Source organism: Aquarana catesbeiana, linkage group LG06, assembly GCF_042186555.1.
Source record: "Aquarana catesbeiana isolate 2022-GZ linkage group LG06, ASM4218655v1, whole genome shotgun sequence".
Classification (NCBI taxonomy): Eukaryota; Metazoa; Chordata; class Amphibia; order Anura; family Ranidae; genus Aquarana; species Aquarana catesbeiana.
Genome location: NC_133329.1, coordinates 348,736,545 through 348,757,608, shown reverse-complemented (window position 1 = coordinate 348,757,608; position 21,064 = coordinate 348,736,545). Strand labels below are relative to the sequence as shown.

General features: G+C 46.0%; 1 protein-coding gene across 4 annotated transcripts in view; it reads left to right on the top strand.

Annotated features, from left to right (window-relative positions):
- The window catches only part of LOC141147039 (sodium channel protein type 2 subunit alpha-like), a 265,941-nt gene that overhangs the window by 140,111 nt on the left and 104,766 nt on the right, over positions 1–21,064 (top strand). For all 4 annotated transcript variants that reach the window (XM_073634017.1, XM_073634014.1, XM_073634015.1 and 1 more), the window contains 3 exons: positions 297–599; positions 3,186–3,515; positions 16,821–16,953. In XM_073634017.1, the coding sequence (XP_073490118.1) occupies positions 297–599; positions 3,186–3,515; positions 16,821–16,953 (766 nt within the window). The remainder of the gene's footprint in view (positions 1–296; positions 600–3,185; positions 3,516–16,820; positions 16,954–21,064) is intronic.

The window sequence follows — 21,064 nt, the reverse complement described above, 5'->3', positions numbered from 1 at the left end:
AATCCATCCACTGCAGCCAATCAGCGGCCAGGGTGAGCGGAGGAACAGATGTCGGGAACGCGAAGCTGACTTTCGAGGCGTCAGGTAAGTAAAACGGGGGGCCTGGGGGCGGCGGTTCTGTCAGAAGTTTTTTCACCTTAATGCATAGAATGCATTAAGGTGAAAAAATTTTTACCTTTACAACCCCTTTAACTACTGTTAAATATTTTGGGATTCAAATATCTTGTACAATTACTTCAATGCTACCACTAATACTAATACTATAACATATCAATACACTTTGTACACCACTGCAGGCTGTAGCGGCAGGAGCTGAGACAATGGGAGAGTCCCAGGTCCTAAGTGAAGAAGGTGAAATGGATGACCCTTCAGAGACCTCTTCTATATTATCAAAGCTAAGTTCTAAGAGTGCCAAAGACAGGAAGAACTGGAAGACCCAAAGAGAAAATGTAGAACAGTGTGCTAAGGAAGAGGAGAAAAGGGATGAGGAGAAATATTGTATATCTGCATCTGAAGACAGTGCAAAGAGGAAAGGCTATCACTTTAACAGGGAAGCCCATCAGTTGGAGTATTATAGGAAGGCGTCATCCCCGAGAGAGGTAAGATATTATTTTACAGCAATAGTTCAATCGGTGGATGGCACTGCTCTTTACCTCCTATCTAAAAGGATATTAATCCTTGTAAATACCATCAATTGAAAATATCAGCTGCCCCATTAAGGTGTGATGCACCGTTTGTTGCTCAAAAAATATCAGTAAAAAAGGGCGCTCGATATAAAGTGCGTGTGTTCTAATATAGGGGTGTGAGAAACCTCGAGCTATGGGCTATAAGAATCTAGCCTTATACAATTGTATGGTGGATACTCAGATCTATATACATATATTCATGCATAAATAGGCTAGTTCTGCCTTGATTAATCAGTGGTGGGTGTCCGCTCCACACCCCAGATGCAGTGAACTCTTAAAAAAAAAACGATGCGGCTGATAAAGCAGCCAAAATGCAGTTTAGATCAATTCCTTTGGAATGTACTCCACTCCTTTTCTCTCCTTCTTGGTTCCTCACAATAAGTGGATGCGATTTTGGGTCATGGTGCATGCAATGAAAATGTCCAGAAACAATTCTCTATCAAACAATTGAAGTAAAATACTACTCACATTTACTGGGTGTCTGAGAAACACCAACACATGCTGCCCAAGTGGTATGTGTGCCTCAATGCGTGTCCCATGGCTACCGGATCGGCGTGTGTGACTGTAGAATAGGCTGATGGGACAATAGAGTAGGTAAGGCGATAGGCTTGCCACCTCATCCCGTTAAACCCAAACACATATGAATTACACAGGTTCTGAGGCTAATTTAATGCAGATAAGGCACCAAGTGAGTTTAATTATCACCTTAATCAGCCACAGAACCTGCGTAATTAATATGTGTTCGGGTTTAAAGGGATGAGATGGCAACCCTATAAGGTGAGGTGGCTGTATTTTCAATGCATTCATGTCTTCAGTCACACACGCCGACCCGGTGGACACGGGAAAAAAAAAACGTTTCTCATGATGCAGGAACTGGAGCAGATCTAAGGTCTATGGCACTGGCACACCAGTTTTATAATGTAATGAAATTGATACTTAAAGTCGAACTAAAGGCAAAACTGTTTATTTCATTTTGGATAGAGTAAGGGAGAGTTATAACTCCTGTGAGGGGTTATAAATGCTTTAGTTGTCACTAGAAGAGGAATAGGAGTAAATATTCCAAAGGTGACCTGTTCTGGTTGCAACTGTCTCATAGAGGATTTAACTCATGTTCAAAGTGAAGGGAACTCTCCCCAACCTGTTATTTTTACCTATCTGTGTCCCATGGCGGAGATTTCCCTTCACTTCCTGTCCCAAGGCCAAACAGGAAGTGAGAGGAAGTCCCTGCAAATTAAGGGAATTCCTTGGGGACCCCCAGTTCACCAGAACTAGTGTCCCCATTGGAAGATATCCCCCCCCATTACGTTTCTGGGGAAAACCCAAAATTTGTGATTTTCTTTTACTTTCACTTTCAATGATAATGGTAAACAGTACAAATAGAGAGGGTAATCTCCTTAACGGGGGTACCGACAGCAATAAAAACTGACAGGAGTTCTAATCCCTCTCCACTCTGTTCAAAAACAAGTTTTGCCTTCAGTTTTACATTAATGTGAAAAAGGGCACTGACCTCGGAATTAGAACCCTTTCAGGTTTTTCCTGCTGTCTGTGTAGAGAATTGGAGAGAATCACCATCCTTGTCTTGGTAACCACCTTCATTGGTCTGGAAGGGAAGGAAAATCTCACTTTGTAGAGGTTTCCTCTCCCTTCCTTTCACTACAAGACAGGGAATTAAAAGAAATCTCTTCAATGGGAGACTGAAAGTAAAAAATAACAGGTTGGGGAGATTTCCCTTCACTTTGAACATGAGTTAGACCTGATTCACACCTATACATTTTTAGTGCTTTTTGCATTTTGCAGATTTGCACTGTCCATTTAACATGGTTTCCTATAGAACACGTTCTGTAGTGCAAAATGCAAAATGCACAAAAATGCATTGGTGTGAATCAGGCCTTATATGTGCTCCATAGGTTCCCTATGGAGCACATATCTCAGCTGCGGCTCCGGTGTGAATTTGCAAAGGAGCCCTGTGCATCTTTTGGTCCGTTTCAGGTCCAAATTCAGCCAAAAATTTGGGCTGAAAATGGACCTGAAACGGTGAAAGGGGATGCACCGGACCCCTGCTGTGAGCCGCATGTGAAGATAGTGTGAACCCAGCCTGAATCCCATATGAGACTGTTGCCACCAGAACAGATCCCCTTTGGAAAATGTACCCCTCATTACTCTTCTAGTGACAAATAAAGTATTTTGGATTTTAACAGTGATCACCAGAAACAATATAGATGATGAATCTCCTCAGCAGGGATGCAGACAGTTATAAATAAAACCTGACAGGAGTTCTAACCCTTCATTGTGATATTCAAAACAAGAAGATCAAGTTTTGTCCCTATAGAAACTTAAAGGGGTGTTTGGTGAAAGTCACATTCACTGCTTATAAATGGTCCCCTGTTTAGGTGTTGCTTTGTTGTAAGGTACTGTGTAGCATTGTATTTGAGATTATATTAGTCATGCATTTCTTTCCTGTCACTTCTAAATCGAATTCCGTTGTTTTTGGTTTTGCAGTCACAGTTGAGTGTCCGTGGCCCCCTGTTAACCCCTAGACGTAATAGCAGAGTCAGCATTTTCAGTTTCAGAGATCCCGCTAGGGATGTGGGGTCAGAGAATGATTTTGCTGACGATGAACATAGCACTTTTGAAGATAATGAAAAGGATTCTGTATCTCTGCCGGGTAGACAAGGAGACCGGCGTAACAGCAACGCCAGCTTGACGAGTCGATCATCTAGGATTCTGCCTTTACTTCCTATGAATGGTAAAATGCACAGTACAGTGGACTGCAATGGAGTGGTCTCCTTGGTCAGCGGGTCCGGTGTTCCTGCTGGAATTTATCCTGAGGTAATGTTTTTTTTTCCTAAAGAGGATGGGCATCTTTTGGGTAAATGGATGGTTAGAGGACCTCTACACACTTTAGTGGCATTGCAATTTATTTTGTAGTATACAAAACAAATGAAAAACAAATTGTAATACAAATAAATAGAAAACCTGTAGAACCTTTTTAAAAATTGTGCTGCACCAAAACGCAAGTTTTTTTTTACCATACATTTTGCTGCAGGTGAATGAGCGCATAAGCAAGGTGTGTGGTGTGTGGTTGTGCCATTAAGACCCCTTTCACAATGGGGCGTTTTTCAGGTGTTTTTCAGGCGCTTTAGCGTTAAAAAAAACTCCTGTAAAGCGCCTGCAAGAATCCTCATCTGCAATCCCAATGTGAAAGCCCGAGCCCTTTCACACTGCCAGTGCCCGAAAAACGCTGGTAAACCGCCGCTAATGACCCCTTTCACACTGGGGCGTTTTTCAGGCACTGGCAGTGTGAAAGGGCCTGGGCCATTGGCGCACCCAGCCCGGTGGCAAAAACACGAAAGCGCAGCAAAGTAGCTGCTTGCAGGACTTTTTTTGACGCCCTGTCAGCGCAGCGCCCCAGTGTGAAAGCACTCGGGCTTTCACATTGGGATTGCAGATGAGGCTTCTTTCAGGCGCTTTACAGGCGCTTTTTTTAACGCTAAAGTGCCTGAAAAACGCCTGAAAAACGCCCCAGTGTGAAAGGGGTCTAAGACTTAATGACACCACTGTACACCTGCAAAAGGGCTGTGTGTGTTTTTGTGCATGCACACAATTCTGCTCACATTCCTGCAATGCAAAAATCTCCACCAAGGGCAGCAGTAATTAATACAAATTCAAGGAGGTCCGAATTGCTCTCTAATATAACATAAACGTAGGCTAATCACATCCATGTTTCAAGTAAAGAGTCAGAGTCCCCTTTACATCAGGTGGACCCTTTCAGAGTCCCCCTTACATCAGGTGCCCCCATCAGAGTCCCCCCCTTACATCAGGTGCCCCCATCAGATTCCCCCCCCTTACATTAGGTGCCCCCATCAGAGTCCCCCCTTACATTAGGTGCCCCCATCAGAGTCCCCCCTTACATTAGGTGCCCCCATCAGAGTCCCCCCTTACATTAGGTGCCCCCATCAGAGTCCCCCCTTACATTAGGTGCCCCCATCAGAGTCCCCCCTTACATTAGGTGCCCCCATCAGAGTCCCCCCCTTACATCAGGTGCCCCATTAGAGTCCCCCTTACATCAGGTGCCCAATTAGAGTCCCCCCTTACATTAGGTGCCCCCATCAGAGTCCCCCCTTACATTAGGTGCCCCCATCAGAGTCCCCCCCTTACATCAGGTGCCCCATCAAAGTCCCTCTTACATCAGGTGCCCCTATAAGTGTCCCTCTACAAATCACAGTCCCCTGTTACATCAGGTGTCCCTCCACGCATCAGAGTGGTCACCCCCTTGCCTTCCCCCTCTACTCACAAATCATAAACTGCAAACAAGGCAGTCCCTTCTTTCTTCTCTCCAGTCTCCAGACAGACTGTCTTCACTCCCCTGCAGTGCCACGCTGAGACTGAGCTGTGCCGGCCTTCTCTGTCGCCCCCTGCAAGCTGGAGGACGGAGAACACCCAATCCACTCTCCAGCTATCTTAGGAAGCCACAGTCCGGTCTGAATAATGTGTCCGGTTTTCAAGCGGACTGAAAACTGGACACGTGATTTAAAACCCGGACTGTCTGGGTGAATCCCAGACTGGTGGCAACCCCACTACACACCCTTTTGGCCTGTTAAATATTCAGAGGGGTTTATTTATAAATGTGTTTACACATTATTTACACAACTTTCACCCAAGTCAGAAGGTTTTCTAATTGGATTCAATTTGAAAAATGTGTGAATTCTGAGTGAAAAGATGTGTGACTCTTGTGTGAAAACATTTATAAATAGACCACAAAGTGTTTTGTTATACCTGTTGATTCTGCCAGAAATCCAGAGCTGTTCTATACACTCTGCAGTGTTATCTCAAACAATGTTGTCAACCCTGTCTAGTTCACCTCTAATGAACTAAAGAAGCCCACATATTATAAGGATGAGATAGGAGGAAGATGTGCTGCAGTCTTGACACACTTATGCCCCGTACACACGGTCGGATTTTCCGATGGAAAATGTCCGATCGGAGCGTGTTGTCGGAAATTCCGACCGTGTGTGGGCTCCATCGGACATTTTCCATCGGATTTTCCGACACACAAAGTTTGAGAGCAGGATATAAAATTTTCCGATAACAAAATCCGTTGTCGGAAATTCCGATCGTGTGTACACAAATCTGACGGACAAAGTGCCACGCATGCTCAGAATAAATAAAGAGATGAAAGCTATTGGCCACTGCCCCGTTTATAGTCCCGACGTACGTGTTTTACGTCACCGCGTTCAGAACGATCGGATTTTCCGACAACTTTGTGTGACCGTGTGTATGCAAGACAAGTTTGAGCCAACATCTGTCGGAAAAAATCCTAGGATTTTGTTGTCGGAATGTCCGAACAAAGTCCGACCGTGTGTACGGGGCATTACTGCCCTAGAGTGACATTGCTGATCCTTCATAGATACATACAGTAGTTTGTCAGATTGAAAAAGACACAAGTCTATCTAGTTCAGCCAATAGAAAAAAATCAATAGATAAAAAAAATAAAACCCTATGACCACTGATGCGAATACCTGGGGCCGCCGACAACCTGTCATTGAAGTGTACAAGCTCTGTGGTCACAGCTAGCCACTCACAGCTGTCAAACACAGCAGCAGGAATCAATAGATTCCTGTCACTGGCATTCGCAATGTAGCAAAACACCCGAGCAAATGTAATCTAAGGTCCCTTGCAGACACGGCGGACTTCATTAGACGGATCTGCCTGCTTAGTGAAGGATCTGTCCGCTGATCCCCGCTGAGCAATCGGATAACAGGTCCGTGTCCGCTCCACCATGCAGAGCAGACACAGACACAGCACCGCTGTTTTCTATGCAGCGGTCTTATAGAAACAGGCCGCCAGTCCGTTTCTATTCCACTGTCACCCGATCCGATCTGCCGGACGAATGGGGAACGATCCCCATCCATCTGTTTTTAGAGGACCGGATTGGATCGGATGCAGGCGGGTGTCCGCTGACTTCTGCTGCTCCATAGAGAACAATGTATAATCCGATCAGGTTTGCCTGAAAAACTGAGAGGCGGACCCGAGTCGTCCGTCAGTGTGATAGGGGCCTGGGACAATCAGATATTCCCTAGATCAACAATAATAACACAAATAAGAATGCTAAAAACAATAACCACAAAGTGTTCAGAAATGCCATCTCCCAACAGCCCTTCGAGTGGGCTTTAATACCCGGGAGGTGGCGTGGCTTCTCTATGTAACCATTGTGATAGGACGGAGGAAAATTTCTCTGAAAAAAAGAAGAATCAGCACAAGGGACACGTCATACTAACTGTAAGGTATGTCCCTTATACTGATTTTTCTATCTGTGTTTTTGGCTGCACTTTTAAAGTCCACTTTCCACTTTCCTTGCCACTGCATATTTGCATTATGCAGTCGGCAAGAGGTTAATAGCCAGTTTTATTTTTCAGTGCAGTGAGTAAACATTGTCACCTAAGGAAGTGTGTTACTGGCAGGATCACCAGATGAAAATAAAGCTGAACCGCAGGGAAAACACAAATCTTCCCCATACACTGCAAGGTTAATTGCTCTTTTAGGTATAGTGCACTGGAAAATGCAATCTTATGCCGTGTACACACGGGCGGACTTTTCAACCGCACTGGTCCAATGGAACGAATCCGTCGGACTATCCGACTGTGTGTGGGCTTCATCGGACCTTCAGCTGACTTTTTCTGTCGAAAATCAGACGGACTTTAGATTTGGAACATGTTTCAAATCTTTCCGACGGACTCGAGTCCGGTCGAAAAATCCGTTCGTCTGTATGCTAGTCCGACAGACAAAAAAGGACGCAAGGGCAGCTATTGGCTACTGGCTGTCAACTTCCTTATTCTAGTCCCTTCGTACGTCATCACGTTCAAACCAATGGACTTTCGAACTGACTTTAATCCGTTCGTGTGTGGGCAAGTCTGGTTGTCCAAAAGTCCGTCATAACTCTGTCGAAAGTCCGTCGGAAAGACCGTCGGACGTTTGATGCTGAAAAGTCCACCCGTGTGTACACGGCTTTACTTGCCAGATAATCCACTCCCGCAGGCTCACTTTACTCTGCTAGATTGGTCCCCGCAGCCTCTGCTTGTCTATGCTGGCAGTCATAGGTCTCCTGACGCCATCAAGTAAAATGCAGGGTCCATAGGGACAATCTACTGCCAGAGCATAAGGCAGTAGAGGATAATACTGGCTGCAGGAGTTTGTGGAGGATCGGGTAAAAAAAAAAAAAAAAAGGCTTTTTTCCCGTACTCTAGACCTAAACAAGCATTTAACCCTAGCAGTGCCAGGGCAGCCCCGCCACAAGGGAACATTTTTCATTTTACGGGCTTTAACCGCTTGCTAACCTTATAACATAGATGTACGTCAGCAAGGTGACTCTTCTGGGCTGGATCACGTAGTAGGTACGTGATCCAGCACTTCCGTGTAGGGGGCATTTGTAGGCCCCACCAGCGACCCTGCTGTGTGATTATACACAGCAGATGCCGATCAGAGGGTGCAGGCCAATAGATGACCGCCGGCACCCGCCAATGCTCTAGAAGACTCACAGGTCAGAACTCTGCCTATCAGTGGGAAAACGATGGCTTTTCTTTCCCATTGCTTCCCTTAGTAAAAGCACTACACATAAACACTGGCTAGGCACACATTTAACCTTTTGATCGCCCTAGCTGTTTAACCATTTCCCATCCAGTCATCCATCCATCATTAGGACAGTGACAGTGCATATTTTTAGCACTGATCACTATATTAGTGTCACTGGCTCCCAAAAAGTGTCAGTATGGGGTTTATTTACTGAAGCTAGATAGGGCAAAATTAGTCACAAATCTGCAGAGAAACTAATCAGCATCTAACCTCAGCTTATTTTATTAAGTTGTAAAGTCAGAATGTTCTTTATCTTAATGCATTCTATGCAATAAGATAAATCGCCTTCTGTGTGCAGCAGCCCCCTCAGCCCCCTAATACTTACCTGAGCCCCATCTGTCCAGCGATGTCCACGAGTCCCTCGGCCGTCCCTGACTCTCCCTCTTGATTGGCTGAGACACAGCAGCAGTGCTATTGGCTCCCGCGGTTGTCAATCAAAGTCAGTTAGCCAATCAGGAGAGAGAGTGGTGGGGCCGAACCACGGCTCTTTGTCTGAATGGACACACATTAGCAGGAAATTTTGACCGGTTCTCTATGGAGCACATATCTCCGCTGCGGCTCCGGTGCGAATTTGCAAAGGAGCCCTGTGCGTCTTTTGGTCCGTTTCAGGTCCAAATTCAGCCAAAAATTCAGGCTGAAATCAGACCTGAAACAGCGAACGGGGATGCACTGGACCCCTGCTGTGAGCCGCATGCGAAGATAGTGTGAACCCAGCCTGAATCCCATATGAGACAGTTCCCACCAGAACAGATCCTCATTACTCTTCTAGTGACAACTAAAGTATTTTGGATTTTAACAGTGATCACCAGAAACAATATAGAGGATGAATCTCCTTAGCGTGGATGCAGGGTCCCTCGGCCGTCCCTGACTCTCCCTCTTGATTGGCTGAGACACAGCAGCAGTGCCATTGGCTCCCATGGTTGTCAATCAAAGTCAGTTAGCCAATCAGGAGAGAGAGGGGGTGGGGGCTAATGACAGCTCTGTGTTTGAATGGACACACGGAGCTGCAGCTCGGCTCGGGTGCCCCCATAGCAAGCTGCTTGCTGTGGGGGCACTCTATAGAAGGGAGGGGCTAGGAGCAGCAGGACCCGAGAAGAGGATGATCCAGGCTGCCCTGTGGAAAACCAACTGCACATAGGAGGAAAGTATAACATGTTTGTTGTTTTAACGAGACTTTACAATCATTTTAAGCTTTAGCAATAAAACCTGGAAGCTGATTGGTTTCTCTGCAGAATTGTGACAAAATTTTCCCTCTCTAGCTTTAGTAAAAAAAACCCCTAGTGTCAGAATATCCACCGCAATATCTCAGTCCCGCTGATCGCCACCATTACTATAAAAAAATTTAAATAAAATAAAAATTCCAGTATACTGTATATCCCATAGCTTGTAGATGCTATAACCTTTGTGCAAACCAATCAATATACACTTATTGGGATTTTTGTTACCAAAAATATTTCGCAGAATACATATTGACCTAAATTTATGAAGAAATTTGATTATTTTACATTTTTTTATTGGTTATGTTTTATAGCAGAAAGTAAAAACTATTGGGTTTTTTTTGTGTGTTTTTTTTAAATTGATGGTCTTTTTTTGCTTATATTATGCAAAAAATAAAAAAATGCAGAGGTAATCAAATGCCACCAAAAGAAAGCTCTATTTGTGGGGAATTTTTTTTTCTTTTGGGGTACAGTGTTGCATGACTGCACAATTGTCAGTTAAAGTATTGCAGTGGCGTATCGCTAAAAATGGTTTGGTCATGAAGAGGGGTAAATCTTCTGAGGGTCCAGTGGTTAAGGAAACAAAAGCCTAAGGCCCCTTTCTCACGGACTGTCCTGTCAGTTTTTCAGGCAGACCTGATCGGACCTTGAAGTCTGATCGCTGACATCCGCTGCTATCCAATCCAATCCTGCTCGTAAATCCAGATGAAATGTGGTCCTATTTTCCATCCGTCTGGCAGTTCGGATCGGATGGCATCGGAGGGAAATGGACAGACGGTCCTTTTCATCTGATTGCCCCACAGAGGAGAGCGGGACTATAAGCATGTCTGCTCTGCACAGTGAGTGGAGATGGACCTGTCATCGGAGGCGCCCATGTAAAAGGGGGCCGCCGCAGTTATACTGCAGCAGGTTGGCTCTGCTGTGCGAAATCACGTAGCTGCACGTGATCTCGGGAGGTCCAGATAGCGGGTGCGCACGCCCACTGCAAGTTCGGTGAGTCCAACTGCAGGTCCCGCGGATTCGATGTTCGTGGGGATACCAGCGATCATCTCACGGAGAGGAAGAACGGGGAAATGCTGATGTAAACAAGCATCTCCCCATTCTGCATAGTGACAGGACACTGATCACAGCTCCCTATAATCAGGAGCAGTGATCAGTGTCATGTCACACATAGCCCCTCCCCCCACAGTTATGCCCTGTACACACGATCGGACATACTTTTTTGAGACTATCAAATAATCCCATTATCCATGTTGCGAACCTATATATATTTTCATTGCATGTATATATTTTTATTGCACATGCATAATTATAGATGTAGTTTGCATTGTGCAACTGCCTACTGCTATCGTTTCTTATACTCCCATCGTCTGCTCGTTTCATCTATTTATTTCAGACACTTTTTATTATGTATGATTCTTTCTCCCTTTCCTGTGTACGTTATCATTACGATGCTTATGGTTTAAATTGATGCACATTCACTTTTTAGCGATCGCCAAATGCATTTAATTTGACCCCTCCCCCTGCTCCACTATATCAGACTGTCCACTCATCCCATCCCTTAAGTTTGAAAAACGAGTGCGGCTGCCACAACACATGCAGCGCGCAGGCTTAGAAACGTGTCACATTTTTGTGACGTCATTGCCCTGTGCCACACTGCCCCGTGCACTCCAAGCCTCCTTTTGGATTACACACCGCATGGCCGCCTTCCACCTCAAGCGGTTACAAGCGAGAACTTCAGTAGAAGCAGTGTTGAGAAATAAGGCTCTGACAGTTCACTGCCCCCATCCTTTCAGGAAATCGGATGTGGTTTGCCATATCTTCCATACTACCAGCGAGATGCGGAATTACCATGGCCTGGTCACTCATCCTGCTCCTGGACGTTATTCAGCCCACAGATGTGCTCAACTTTACCTTCTCCCATGAGAGTTGATATTGTATTCACTATTATGCCCCGTACACACGATCGGAAATTCCCCCAGCAAAAGTCAGATGTGAGCTTTTGGTCGGAAATTCCGACCGTGTGTATGCTCCATCGGACTTTTGCTGGCGGAATTCCCGGCAGCAAAAGATTGAGAGCAGGTTCTCTATCTTTCGGTTGGAAAAAGTTCCGATCGGAAATTCCGATCGTCTGTACAAATTCCGACGCGCAAAGTTCCTACACATGCTCAGAAACAATTCGACGCATGCTCAGAAGCATTGAACTTCATTTTCTCTGTGCATTGTAGTGTTGTACGTCACCGCGTTCTTGACGGTCGAAAGTTCAGAGAACTTTTGTGTGACCGTATGTATGCAAGCCAAGCTTGAGCGGAATTCCGTTGGAAAAACCATCCAAGTTTTTTCCGACGCAAAATCCGCTCGTGTGTATGGGGCATTAAAGTGTTTTACTTATACACTCAGAGGCTCCCCTCTTCTTGTTTTTCTACAAATATTGTAGCTGCTGACTTTTGATATTAGGACACTTACCTGTCCAGGGTTCCCGCGATGTCAGCACCCAGTCGATTTTCGGATCGGTTCTCGGGTGCCTCCGCCACCATTCGTGGTAAGAGAAACCGACAGTGAAGCCTTTCAGCTACGCAGCTGGTTCCCTACTGCGCATGCGCGAAGCACGCTGCGCTTTTTAACTGGCCTGGCGTTGGAGCAAGGAGGAGGGGGGCCAAACTTCTGAGGGACGCAGTCTCCCGGAAGTGTCAAAAACAGGTACCCGTTCCATCCTCTCTCCTGAAAGGTGCCAACTGTGGCACCGGAGGGGGGGGGGGGAGCTTTTCCACTTTTGGGTGGAACTCCGCTTTAAGATAACAAATGTTGCCATCACATCCAAAGGCTGGCAAGCTGCAAATGATAACATCTTTGTTTTGGGGTTTAGACCCCTTTCACACTGGAGCGCTTTGCAGGCGCTACAGCGCTAAAAATAGCGCCTGCAAAGCGCCCTGAAAGAGCCGCTGCTTTGTCTTCAATGTGAAAGCCCCGAGGGCTTTCACACTGGAACGGTGCGCTAGCAGGACGTGAAAAAAACTCCTTCTAGCAGCATCTTTGGAGCGGTGAAGGAGCGGTGTATATACCACTCCTTCACCGCTCCTGGCAATTGAAATCAATGGGCAGCACGGCTATACCGCCGGCAAAGCGCCTCTACAGAGGCGCTTTGTGGTGGTTTTTGTCCCTTTCTCGGCTGCTAGCAGGGGGTGAAATCGCCCCGCTAGCGGCCGAATACTGCCGCTAAAACGACGGTAAAGCGCTGCTAAAAATAGCGGCGCTTTACCGCAGATGCACCTCCCGCCCCAGTGTGAAAGGGGCCTTAGATATACCTTAAAACAATATAGATTTTATATAAAGTCTATATTTCTAAATCAAGTTAACTAATTAGTGTAGAAAGATACCAACTCACACGAAATCTGTTCCCCGAGGAAATGCTTACAGTTATTTACAGCTATCAAACACAATGTTTTGACATATATAATGTATACACAGCATGAACTGACAATGGAATGGAATGTATGTGTTGTTCCCAGTCTAAGGTTTCTTCATATAATAGCCACATATTGTATCACTCTGTTTTGCAAGTCACTCGATTTTTCTAATGTTTTGGAATAATCATACAGCGCACGTTATGAATTTACAGGTGACACGGACGTCAAACTACCCATAAGTGACTTATTTTAAGGTTGTGTGCGTGGGCATGTTGTCATTTCAGCAGAACCACTGGGGAATGTACAGTTCAGGGAGTGAAGTGACATTCAGAGGTGCTTTTACAATCCCCTTCGCCAAATTACCCGCCCACTTAATCGTAGTGCAATTATGAGTGATGTACCGGTAATTGTGGCAGGTTTACAATAGTGAAGATCTTTCAAGATTGGAGTTCCGGTGGATGTACTAAGGCGATATTGTGTGGGAGATCACCGCAGTAAAGCATGACTGATGTGAATATTTGAATAAGAGCTGCAATAATATCCCATAGAATTGGGTCTAACAAGGGGAGGGCAGCGGGGGCAGCTGCCAGGGGTGCATAGAGGACAAGGAGTACAGTATCACTATTGCAGAGAACAAAAGGCCTGACCATAATGTTGATGTACATTTCCTTATTTATTATAGACTTGGGCATTAGGCAGGCAAGGCTGGGGCTGGCGCAATAAAGGCAGCATAAACACATCTATCATTTGTCACAAGCAGGACCCATTGGTTCTCTAGGTCCATGTTGTATGACCTGAAGCTGCACTTCTCTGGATTGCTCAGTCTGCTTTTTGCAACTAATTGGAAGGTTTATGGACTGATACTTTAGTCTAAGATCTTTTTTTAAATGGTTTAACTCTGAAAACAAAAAATGTATACAGTATATTGCAGCTTACCAATCCTTAACCACTTGCCTACTGGGTACTTTTACCCCCTTCCTTCCTAGGCCAATTTTCAGCTTTCAGCGCTGTCACAATTTGAATGACAATTGCGCAGTCATGCAACACGGCACCCAATAGAAATTTTTCACACAAATAGAGATTTCTTTTGGTGGTATTTAATCACTGCTGGGTTTTTTAGTTTTTGCTTAAAAAAAAAAGACCGAAAATTTTGAAAAAAAAAAATTTTTTCTTAGTTTCTGTCAGTAAATTTTGTAAATAAGTAATTTTTCCCCTTCATTTTATGTGCACTGATGAGGCAGCACTAATGAGGTGACACTAAAGGGCACTGATTAGGTGGCACTGATGAGGAGGCACTGATAGGTGCCACTCATAGGCGGCACTGATAGGTGGCACTCATAGGTGACACGATGGGCAGCACTGGTGGTCAATGTTAGGCAGCATGGATATGCGGCACTGATGGGCAGAACTGGGTGGCACTTATGAGCAGGCACTGAAAGGCAGCACTGACTGGCATCACTAATGGGCACTTATTGGTGTCACTGATGGGCACTGATTGGTGTCATTGATGGGCACTGATTGGTGTCACTGATGGGCACTGCTGGGGCTGTACTGTAATTTGGGAACTGATGATCAATGCCCTGATTACCTGTACAGGTCTCCCCTGCGAGGATATTCTGCTGATTGGCTCTCTTCGCCACACACTCTGTCAGCCGAGGAGGGCTGATAAAGGGCACTTCCTTGTTTACATGTGACCGGCTGTGATTGGACACAGCCGACAACATGGGTAAAGAGCCGCGTCATTGGCTCTTTACCGAGATTGGAATCGCGCCATGTACTAGGAACACAGGGCGGCCACGATTGCTGCGCTGCACACCCCTGCGGGCGCGTGAAAGCGGCGGTTCTGGAATGGCGCTATATTATGAACCAAATAAGTTTATCTTGGTCTCTTCAGACCACAGGACTTGGTTCCAGTAATCCATGTCCTTAGTCTGCTTGTCTTCAGCAAACTGTTCTTTAGAAGAGGCTTCCTTCTGGGATGACAGCCATGCAGACCAATTTGATGCAGTGTGCGGCGTATGGTCTGAGCACTGACAGGCTGACCCCCCACCCCTTCAACCTCTACAGCAATGCTGGCAGCACTCATATGCCTATTTCCCAAAGACAACCTCTGGATATGACGCTGAGCACGTGCACTCAACTTCTTTGGTCAACCATTGCGAGGCCTGTTCTGAGTGGAACCTGTCCTGTTAAACTGATGTATGGTCTTGGCCACCGTACTGCAGCTCAGTTTCCGGGTGCTGGCAGTCTCCTTTATAGCCTAGGCCATCTTTATGTAGAGCAACAATTCTTTTTTTTCAGATCCTTAGACCCCTTTCACACCGAGGGCGTTTTGCAGGTGCTATAGCGTTAAAAATAGCGCCTGCAATCCGCCCTCAAACAGCTGCAGCATTGTCTGCAGTGTGAAAGCCTGAGGGCTTTCACACCGGAGCGCTGTGCTGGCAGGACATCAGGAAAAGTCCTGCCAGCAGCTTCTTTGGAGCGGTGGAGGAGCGGTGTGTTTACCACTCCTTCAAATCCTTGAAATCAATGGGGCAGCGCTGGGATACCGCCGGCAAAACGCCGCTATTGCGGCGCATTGCGGGCGGTTTTAACCCTTTCTTGGCCGCTAGTGGGGGGTAAAAGCGATATGTGCCGCTAATCCGACGGTAAAACGCCGCTAAAAATAGCGGCGTTTTACCGCCGACGCTATGGGCGGCCCGGTGTGAAAGGGCTCTTAGAGAGTTCTTTGCCATGAGGCGCCATGTTAAACTTGCAGTGACCAGTATGAGAGAGTGAGAGCAATAACACAACATTTAACACACCTGCTCCCCATTCACACCTGAGACCTTGTAACACTAATGAGTCACATGACACTGGGGAGGGAAAATGGCTAATTGGGCCCAACTTGGACATTTTCACTTAGAGGTGAACTCACTTTTGTTGCCAGCAGTTTAGACACTAATGGCTGTGTGTTGAGTTATTTTGAGGGGACAGCAAAGTATTGGGACGCCTGCCTTTACACACACGTGAACTTTAATGGCATCCCAGTCTTCATCCGTAGGTCTCAATATGGAGTTGGCCCAACCTTTGCAGCTATAACAGCTTCAACTCTTCTGGGAAGGCTGTCCACAAGGTTTAGGAGTGTGTCTATGGGAATGTTTGACCATTCTTCCAGAAGTGCATTTGTGAGGTCAGGCACTAATGTGGATGAGAAGGCCTGGCTCACAGTCTCCGCTCTAAGGTGTTCTATCGGGTTGAGGTCAGGACACCTTGCTTTGTGCACTGGTCCAAATCATTTGGTGGAGGGGGGATTATGGTGTGGGGTTGTTTTTTAGGGGTTGGGCTTGGCCCCTTAGTTCCAGTGAAGGTGTCAGCATACCAAGACATTTTGGACAATTAAATGCTCCCAACTTTGTGGGAACAGTTTGGGGATGGCCCCTTCCTGTACCAACATGACTGCCCACTAGTGCACAAAGCAAGGTCCATAAAGACATGGATGAGTGAGTTTGGTGTGGAGGAACTTGACTGGCCTGCACAGAGTCCTGACCTCAACCCAATAGAACACCTTTGTGATGAATTAGAGCACAGACTGTGAGCCAGTCATCCAACATCAGGATGACTGTCATCCAACATCAGTGCCTGACCTCACAAAATGCACTTCTGGAAGAATGGTCAAACATTCCCATAGACACTCCTAAACATTGTGGACAGCCTCCCCAGAAGAGTTGAAGCTGTTATAGCTGCAAAGGGTCATCCAATTCAATATTGAACCCCACAGAATAAGACTGGGATGGGATGCCATCAAAGTTCATGTGCGTGTAAAGGCAGGCATCCCAATACATTTGGTAATATAGTGTATATATTGACAGTAGAATAACAGGCTACATTCTGACTTCCAGGGCACCACCACAGAGACTGATGTAAACAGAAGAAGACCAAGTTCATACAAAATTTCCATGGACTTGCTGGAAGACCCATCTGCCAGACAAAGGGCTCTCAGTATTGCTACAATTTTAACAAATACAATGGAAGGTAAGACATTGAAATTAACTATTTACATATACACAGATTAAAGCTGAACGTTCCTTCCAGCCTTTTAGACCTAAAAAGATCCAGGGTGCTTGAAATGACTGACGGTGCCGTCAAAAGCCTAGTCCAAGGAACGAAGTATTACCAGCATATCATTTTTATTTTTTTATTTTTAGCAAAACTAACAGCAGGATATTTCTCCCCCCATTCTCTCACCATTTTGGCATCATATGGACATTGCAGCCTAAAGAAGGGTCCCCAAGTGGCTCCAAAACTTTGATGATGAATAAATGTCCTGTGATTTGGTTTGTTAAAAAATGGTGTTCTGTTGATACCTCATACTTTGCACAACTCTGTCCAGCACTGGACACTAAGATATCCTATTGATATTGCTGTCCTAAAGCGGTAGTAAACTGCGGCTTTCTAAAAGAAAAAAAAAAATCCCTTGCAAGGCAATAGTACAATATGCCAGTATGCATTGCAAACTAGCACCTATGAAACACTTACCTAAGACCGAAGCCCTCTAGAGGTGCGCTGTCATCGCTGACAGGGCTTCCATCTTCCCCCCTTCTTCCTCCTGGGTTCGGGGGCTCCTGCTGTATGAGTGGCCGGGAGCTAGGGTGACCACGTTTCCAAACTGCCATTCAGGGACAATTTGTTGTGTTTAATGTAGTCTAGGGGTTGACAGGATTTCGGCGGCGAGTGATTTGTCGGGTGAATGGCTGGTTTTAGCACTTATATCATCCCAACACCAACTTCCTGCTTATATCATCACTTATATCATCCCAACACCATGCTTAAAATGTATTTCTATTATTACATTGTAATTGTAATAATAGACCCCCCCCTCCCTTAGTACAGACCCCCCTCTCCACTAAGTATAGATCCTCCTCCCTCAGTACGGACCCCCCTTCACGAAGTATAGACCCCTCCCTCAGTATAGACCCCCCCACTAAATACAGACCCCCTCCTCCATCATTTTAGACCCCCCCGAATAAGAATAGACCCCCCTCCCTCAGTACAGCCCCCCCACTAAGTACAGACCCCCCTCCCTCAGTACAGCCCCCCCCACTAAGTACAGACCCCCCTCCCTCAGTATGGACCCCCCCCACTAAGTACAGACCCCCCTCCCTCAGTATGGACCCCCCTACTATGTACAGACCCCCCACAGTACTGACCCCCCTCCCTCAGTGCAGACCCCCCCAACTACTGACCCCCTCTCCCACTTGTGCTAGAGAGTCTCAGGGTGGACAAAGGTGGACAATGCCTTTAAACTAAACTCCAGCAAACAGCTACACACACAGCTGAAATACACATACAGTTACTGCCTTACCTATGAAAGGATTTGAAATTCTGTCCCCTTACCTTCATACACCTCTGTAAAATAATACAGCCATGTGGGTGACACCGCCTTCTCTGTTCCAGTTAAGGAATACAGTGGAGTCATCTCTCTGCTCACAGACTGCCGATTGGACAATAAAGGAACAGACATGCACTGATAAGCAATTGGCTCTGATCACTCTCTTCCTTTCAGCATGTAGGCAGGGCTTACAGTTCTGTACTGCCTGGATTAATGTTTGCTTACTGTGGGGTTAACTGTGGTCGGCCGTGACAGCTGTGCGTCAACCTGAGGCTAGGTCACGTTGAGAGCGTTCGGCGCGGAGGAGGAAAAAGTTAACTTCTCCTCCGCTTTGCATGATGGGCAGAGTGAGTCGCGGCTGTGAGGTCACTGGTTACTAGCCACCAGGCGGCTATAGCAACCAATGGCCAGAGTGTCAGGTGGAGCTGGAGGCGGAGCGAGTGCCGGCGCTATGGCGGGGTTTGCTCGCTCTGTCAATCTCATTCCGGGACAATACAGTGTGAAATGTGGAATGAAGGTGCCCGGGACCCAGGACAGACCTGCTAATTGCGGGATTGTCCCGGGCAATCCGGGACACGTGGGCACCCTACCGAGAGCACAATGATTTCAGTGTCAGCGGGAGCCCTCAGCTACAGCACGGAGCTCGGTACGGTATGACGGACCTTCAGAGCGCATGCACCATTGACATCACCGGCTGCATCCAATGTGAATATCTCCCAATCACCGCAAGTGTAGGAGATATTCACTGTACCTACAGGTAAGCCTTATTCAAGACTTACCTAATAGGTACAAGATCAAAAAAATGACTTTACTGCCACTTCAAAGTACTGATGATGATGCAAATAATCTGGTTCCTGGGCAGATTCTATACCCAGGAGCATCACAACAATCCCATTGACTTGTAGAGTAATGTAACAAAAATTGAAATTGAAGCTCTGCGCCGCTGCTAAGAGTTCCGGATACAACTTTATTCCAAAAAACTTTAGGGGGAGAATGCAAAGAGTAGCCAAAACATTTTGGGGGTCCAAAGATGCCTCCTTCAGCAGGGCTTGATAACGTTATTTCTTCCAGAGCGATTACAAGCACAGGCCTTGCCAGCAGCTGGTCTGACAGCCTGTTATTTACATTTCAGGGATACAGTGATGTCTTCTGCTCAACCTGCTGATAGGCAGTCCAGGCACAAACTGATGAGGTCAACCCTTTACTCATTTTGCTCTCTCCAATAAGTATGTCCCTTGTCAGCACATTTACATGCACTATTCATAATTAGATCCCATTTTTGCTCCTCCTTTCTTTCCTGTTTGAGCTCTGCTGTAAAGAGTATTGCAATATAATACCACCTCAAATTCACAGACTCTCCCCAGATAGCTGCATTCTTTTTTTTTTTTACATCTGCCTGGAGTTCAGCTTTATTAATCTGTCTGCGTTTATTAACCACTTGCCGACTGCTGCACGCCGATATACGTCGGCACAATGGCAGCGGTGGGCAAATGGGCGTACCTGTACGTCCCCTTAAAGAGCCGGGCATAGCAGGCACGCGCGCGCCGCTGCGTACAGCGTGACCGTGCCCTTGGGACCGGCGGACTCGATGTCTCCCGGCGATCATGTCACGGAGCCTCAGAACGGGGAAGTGCCTGTCAACAATGCATGTAAACAAGGCATTTCCCCGTGCTGGCTTGTGTCATGACAGAGATCACCGCTCCCTGTGATTGGTAGCGGTGATCGCTGTCATGTAACTTGAAGCCCATCCCCCCCGAGTCATGCCGCATACACACAAGCGGAATTTCCAACAGAAAGAGTCCGATGGGAGCTTTTCATCGACGCATGCTTTGAAGCAAGTACGAGACGGAAGCTGTTGGCTACTGGCTATTGAACTTCCGTTTTCTAGTCTCGTCGTACGTGTTGTACGTCACCACGTTTTGGACGGTCGGACTTTGGTGTGACTGTGTGTAGGCAAGACAGCTTGAGCGGAATTCTGTTGGAACTCCATCGGAAAAACCTTCAGGGTTTATTCCGACGGCAAAACCGGTCGTGTGTACGTGGTATTAAGTTCATACCCTAGGACACACTTAACCCCTTCATCGCCCCCCAGTGGTTAAGCCCTTCCCCGCCAGTGTCATTTACACAGTAATCAGTGCATTTTTATAGCACTGATTGCTGTATAAATAACAATGGTGTCAAAAGTGTCCGATGTGTCCGCCATAATGTCGCAGTCCCAATAAAAATCGCAGATCGCCACCATTACTAATGAAATAAAAAAATTTAAAAAAATGCCATAAAACTATCCCCTATTTTGTAGACGCTATAACTTTTGCGCAAACCAATATATATAAGCTTATTGCGATTTTTTTTTTTTTTTTTACCAAAAATATGTAGAAGAATACATATTGGCCTAAACTGAGGAAAAAAATCGTTTTTTTATATATTTTTGGGGGATATTTATTATAGTAAAAAATAATGCGTTTTTTTCAAAATTGACGCTCTTTTTTTGTTTATAGTGCAAAAAATAAAAACCGCAGAGGTGATCAAATACCACCAAAAGAAGGCTCTATTTGTGGGAAAAAAAGTACGTCAATTTTGTTTGGGTGCAACGTCACACGACCGCGCAATTGTCAGTTAAAGCGACGCAGTGCCGAATCGCAAAAAGTGCTCTGGTCAGGAAGGGGGTAAAATCTTCTCGGGCTGAAGTGGTTAATGTTGGATGTGATATCCAGGTGCAAAATAAATAAAAGTCTCTGGCATTCAGATTCATTT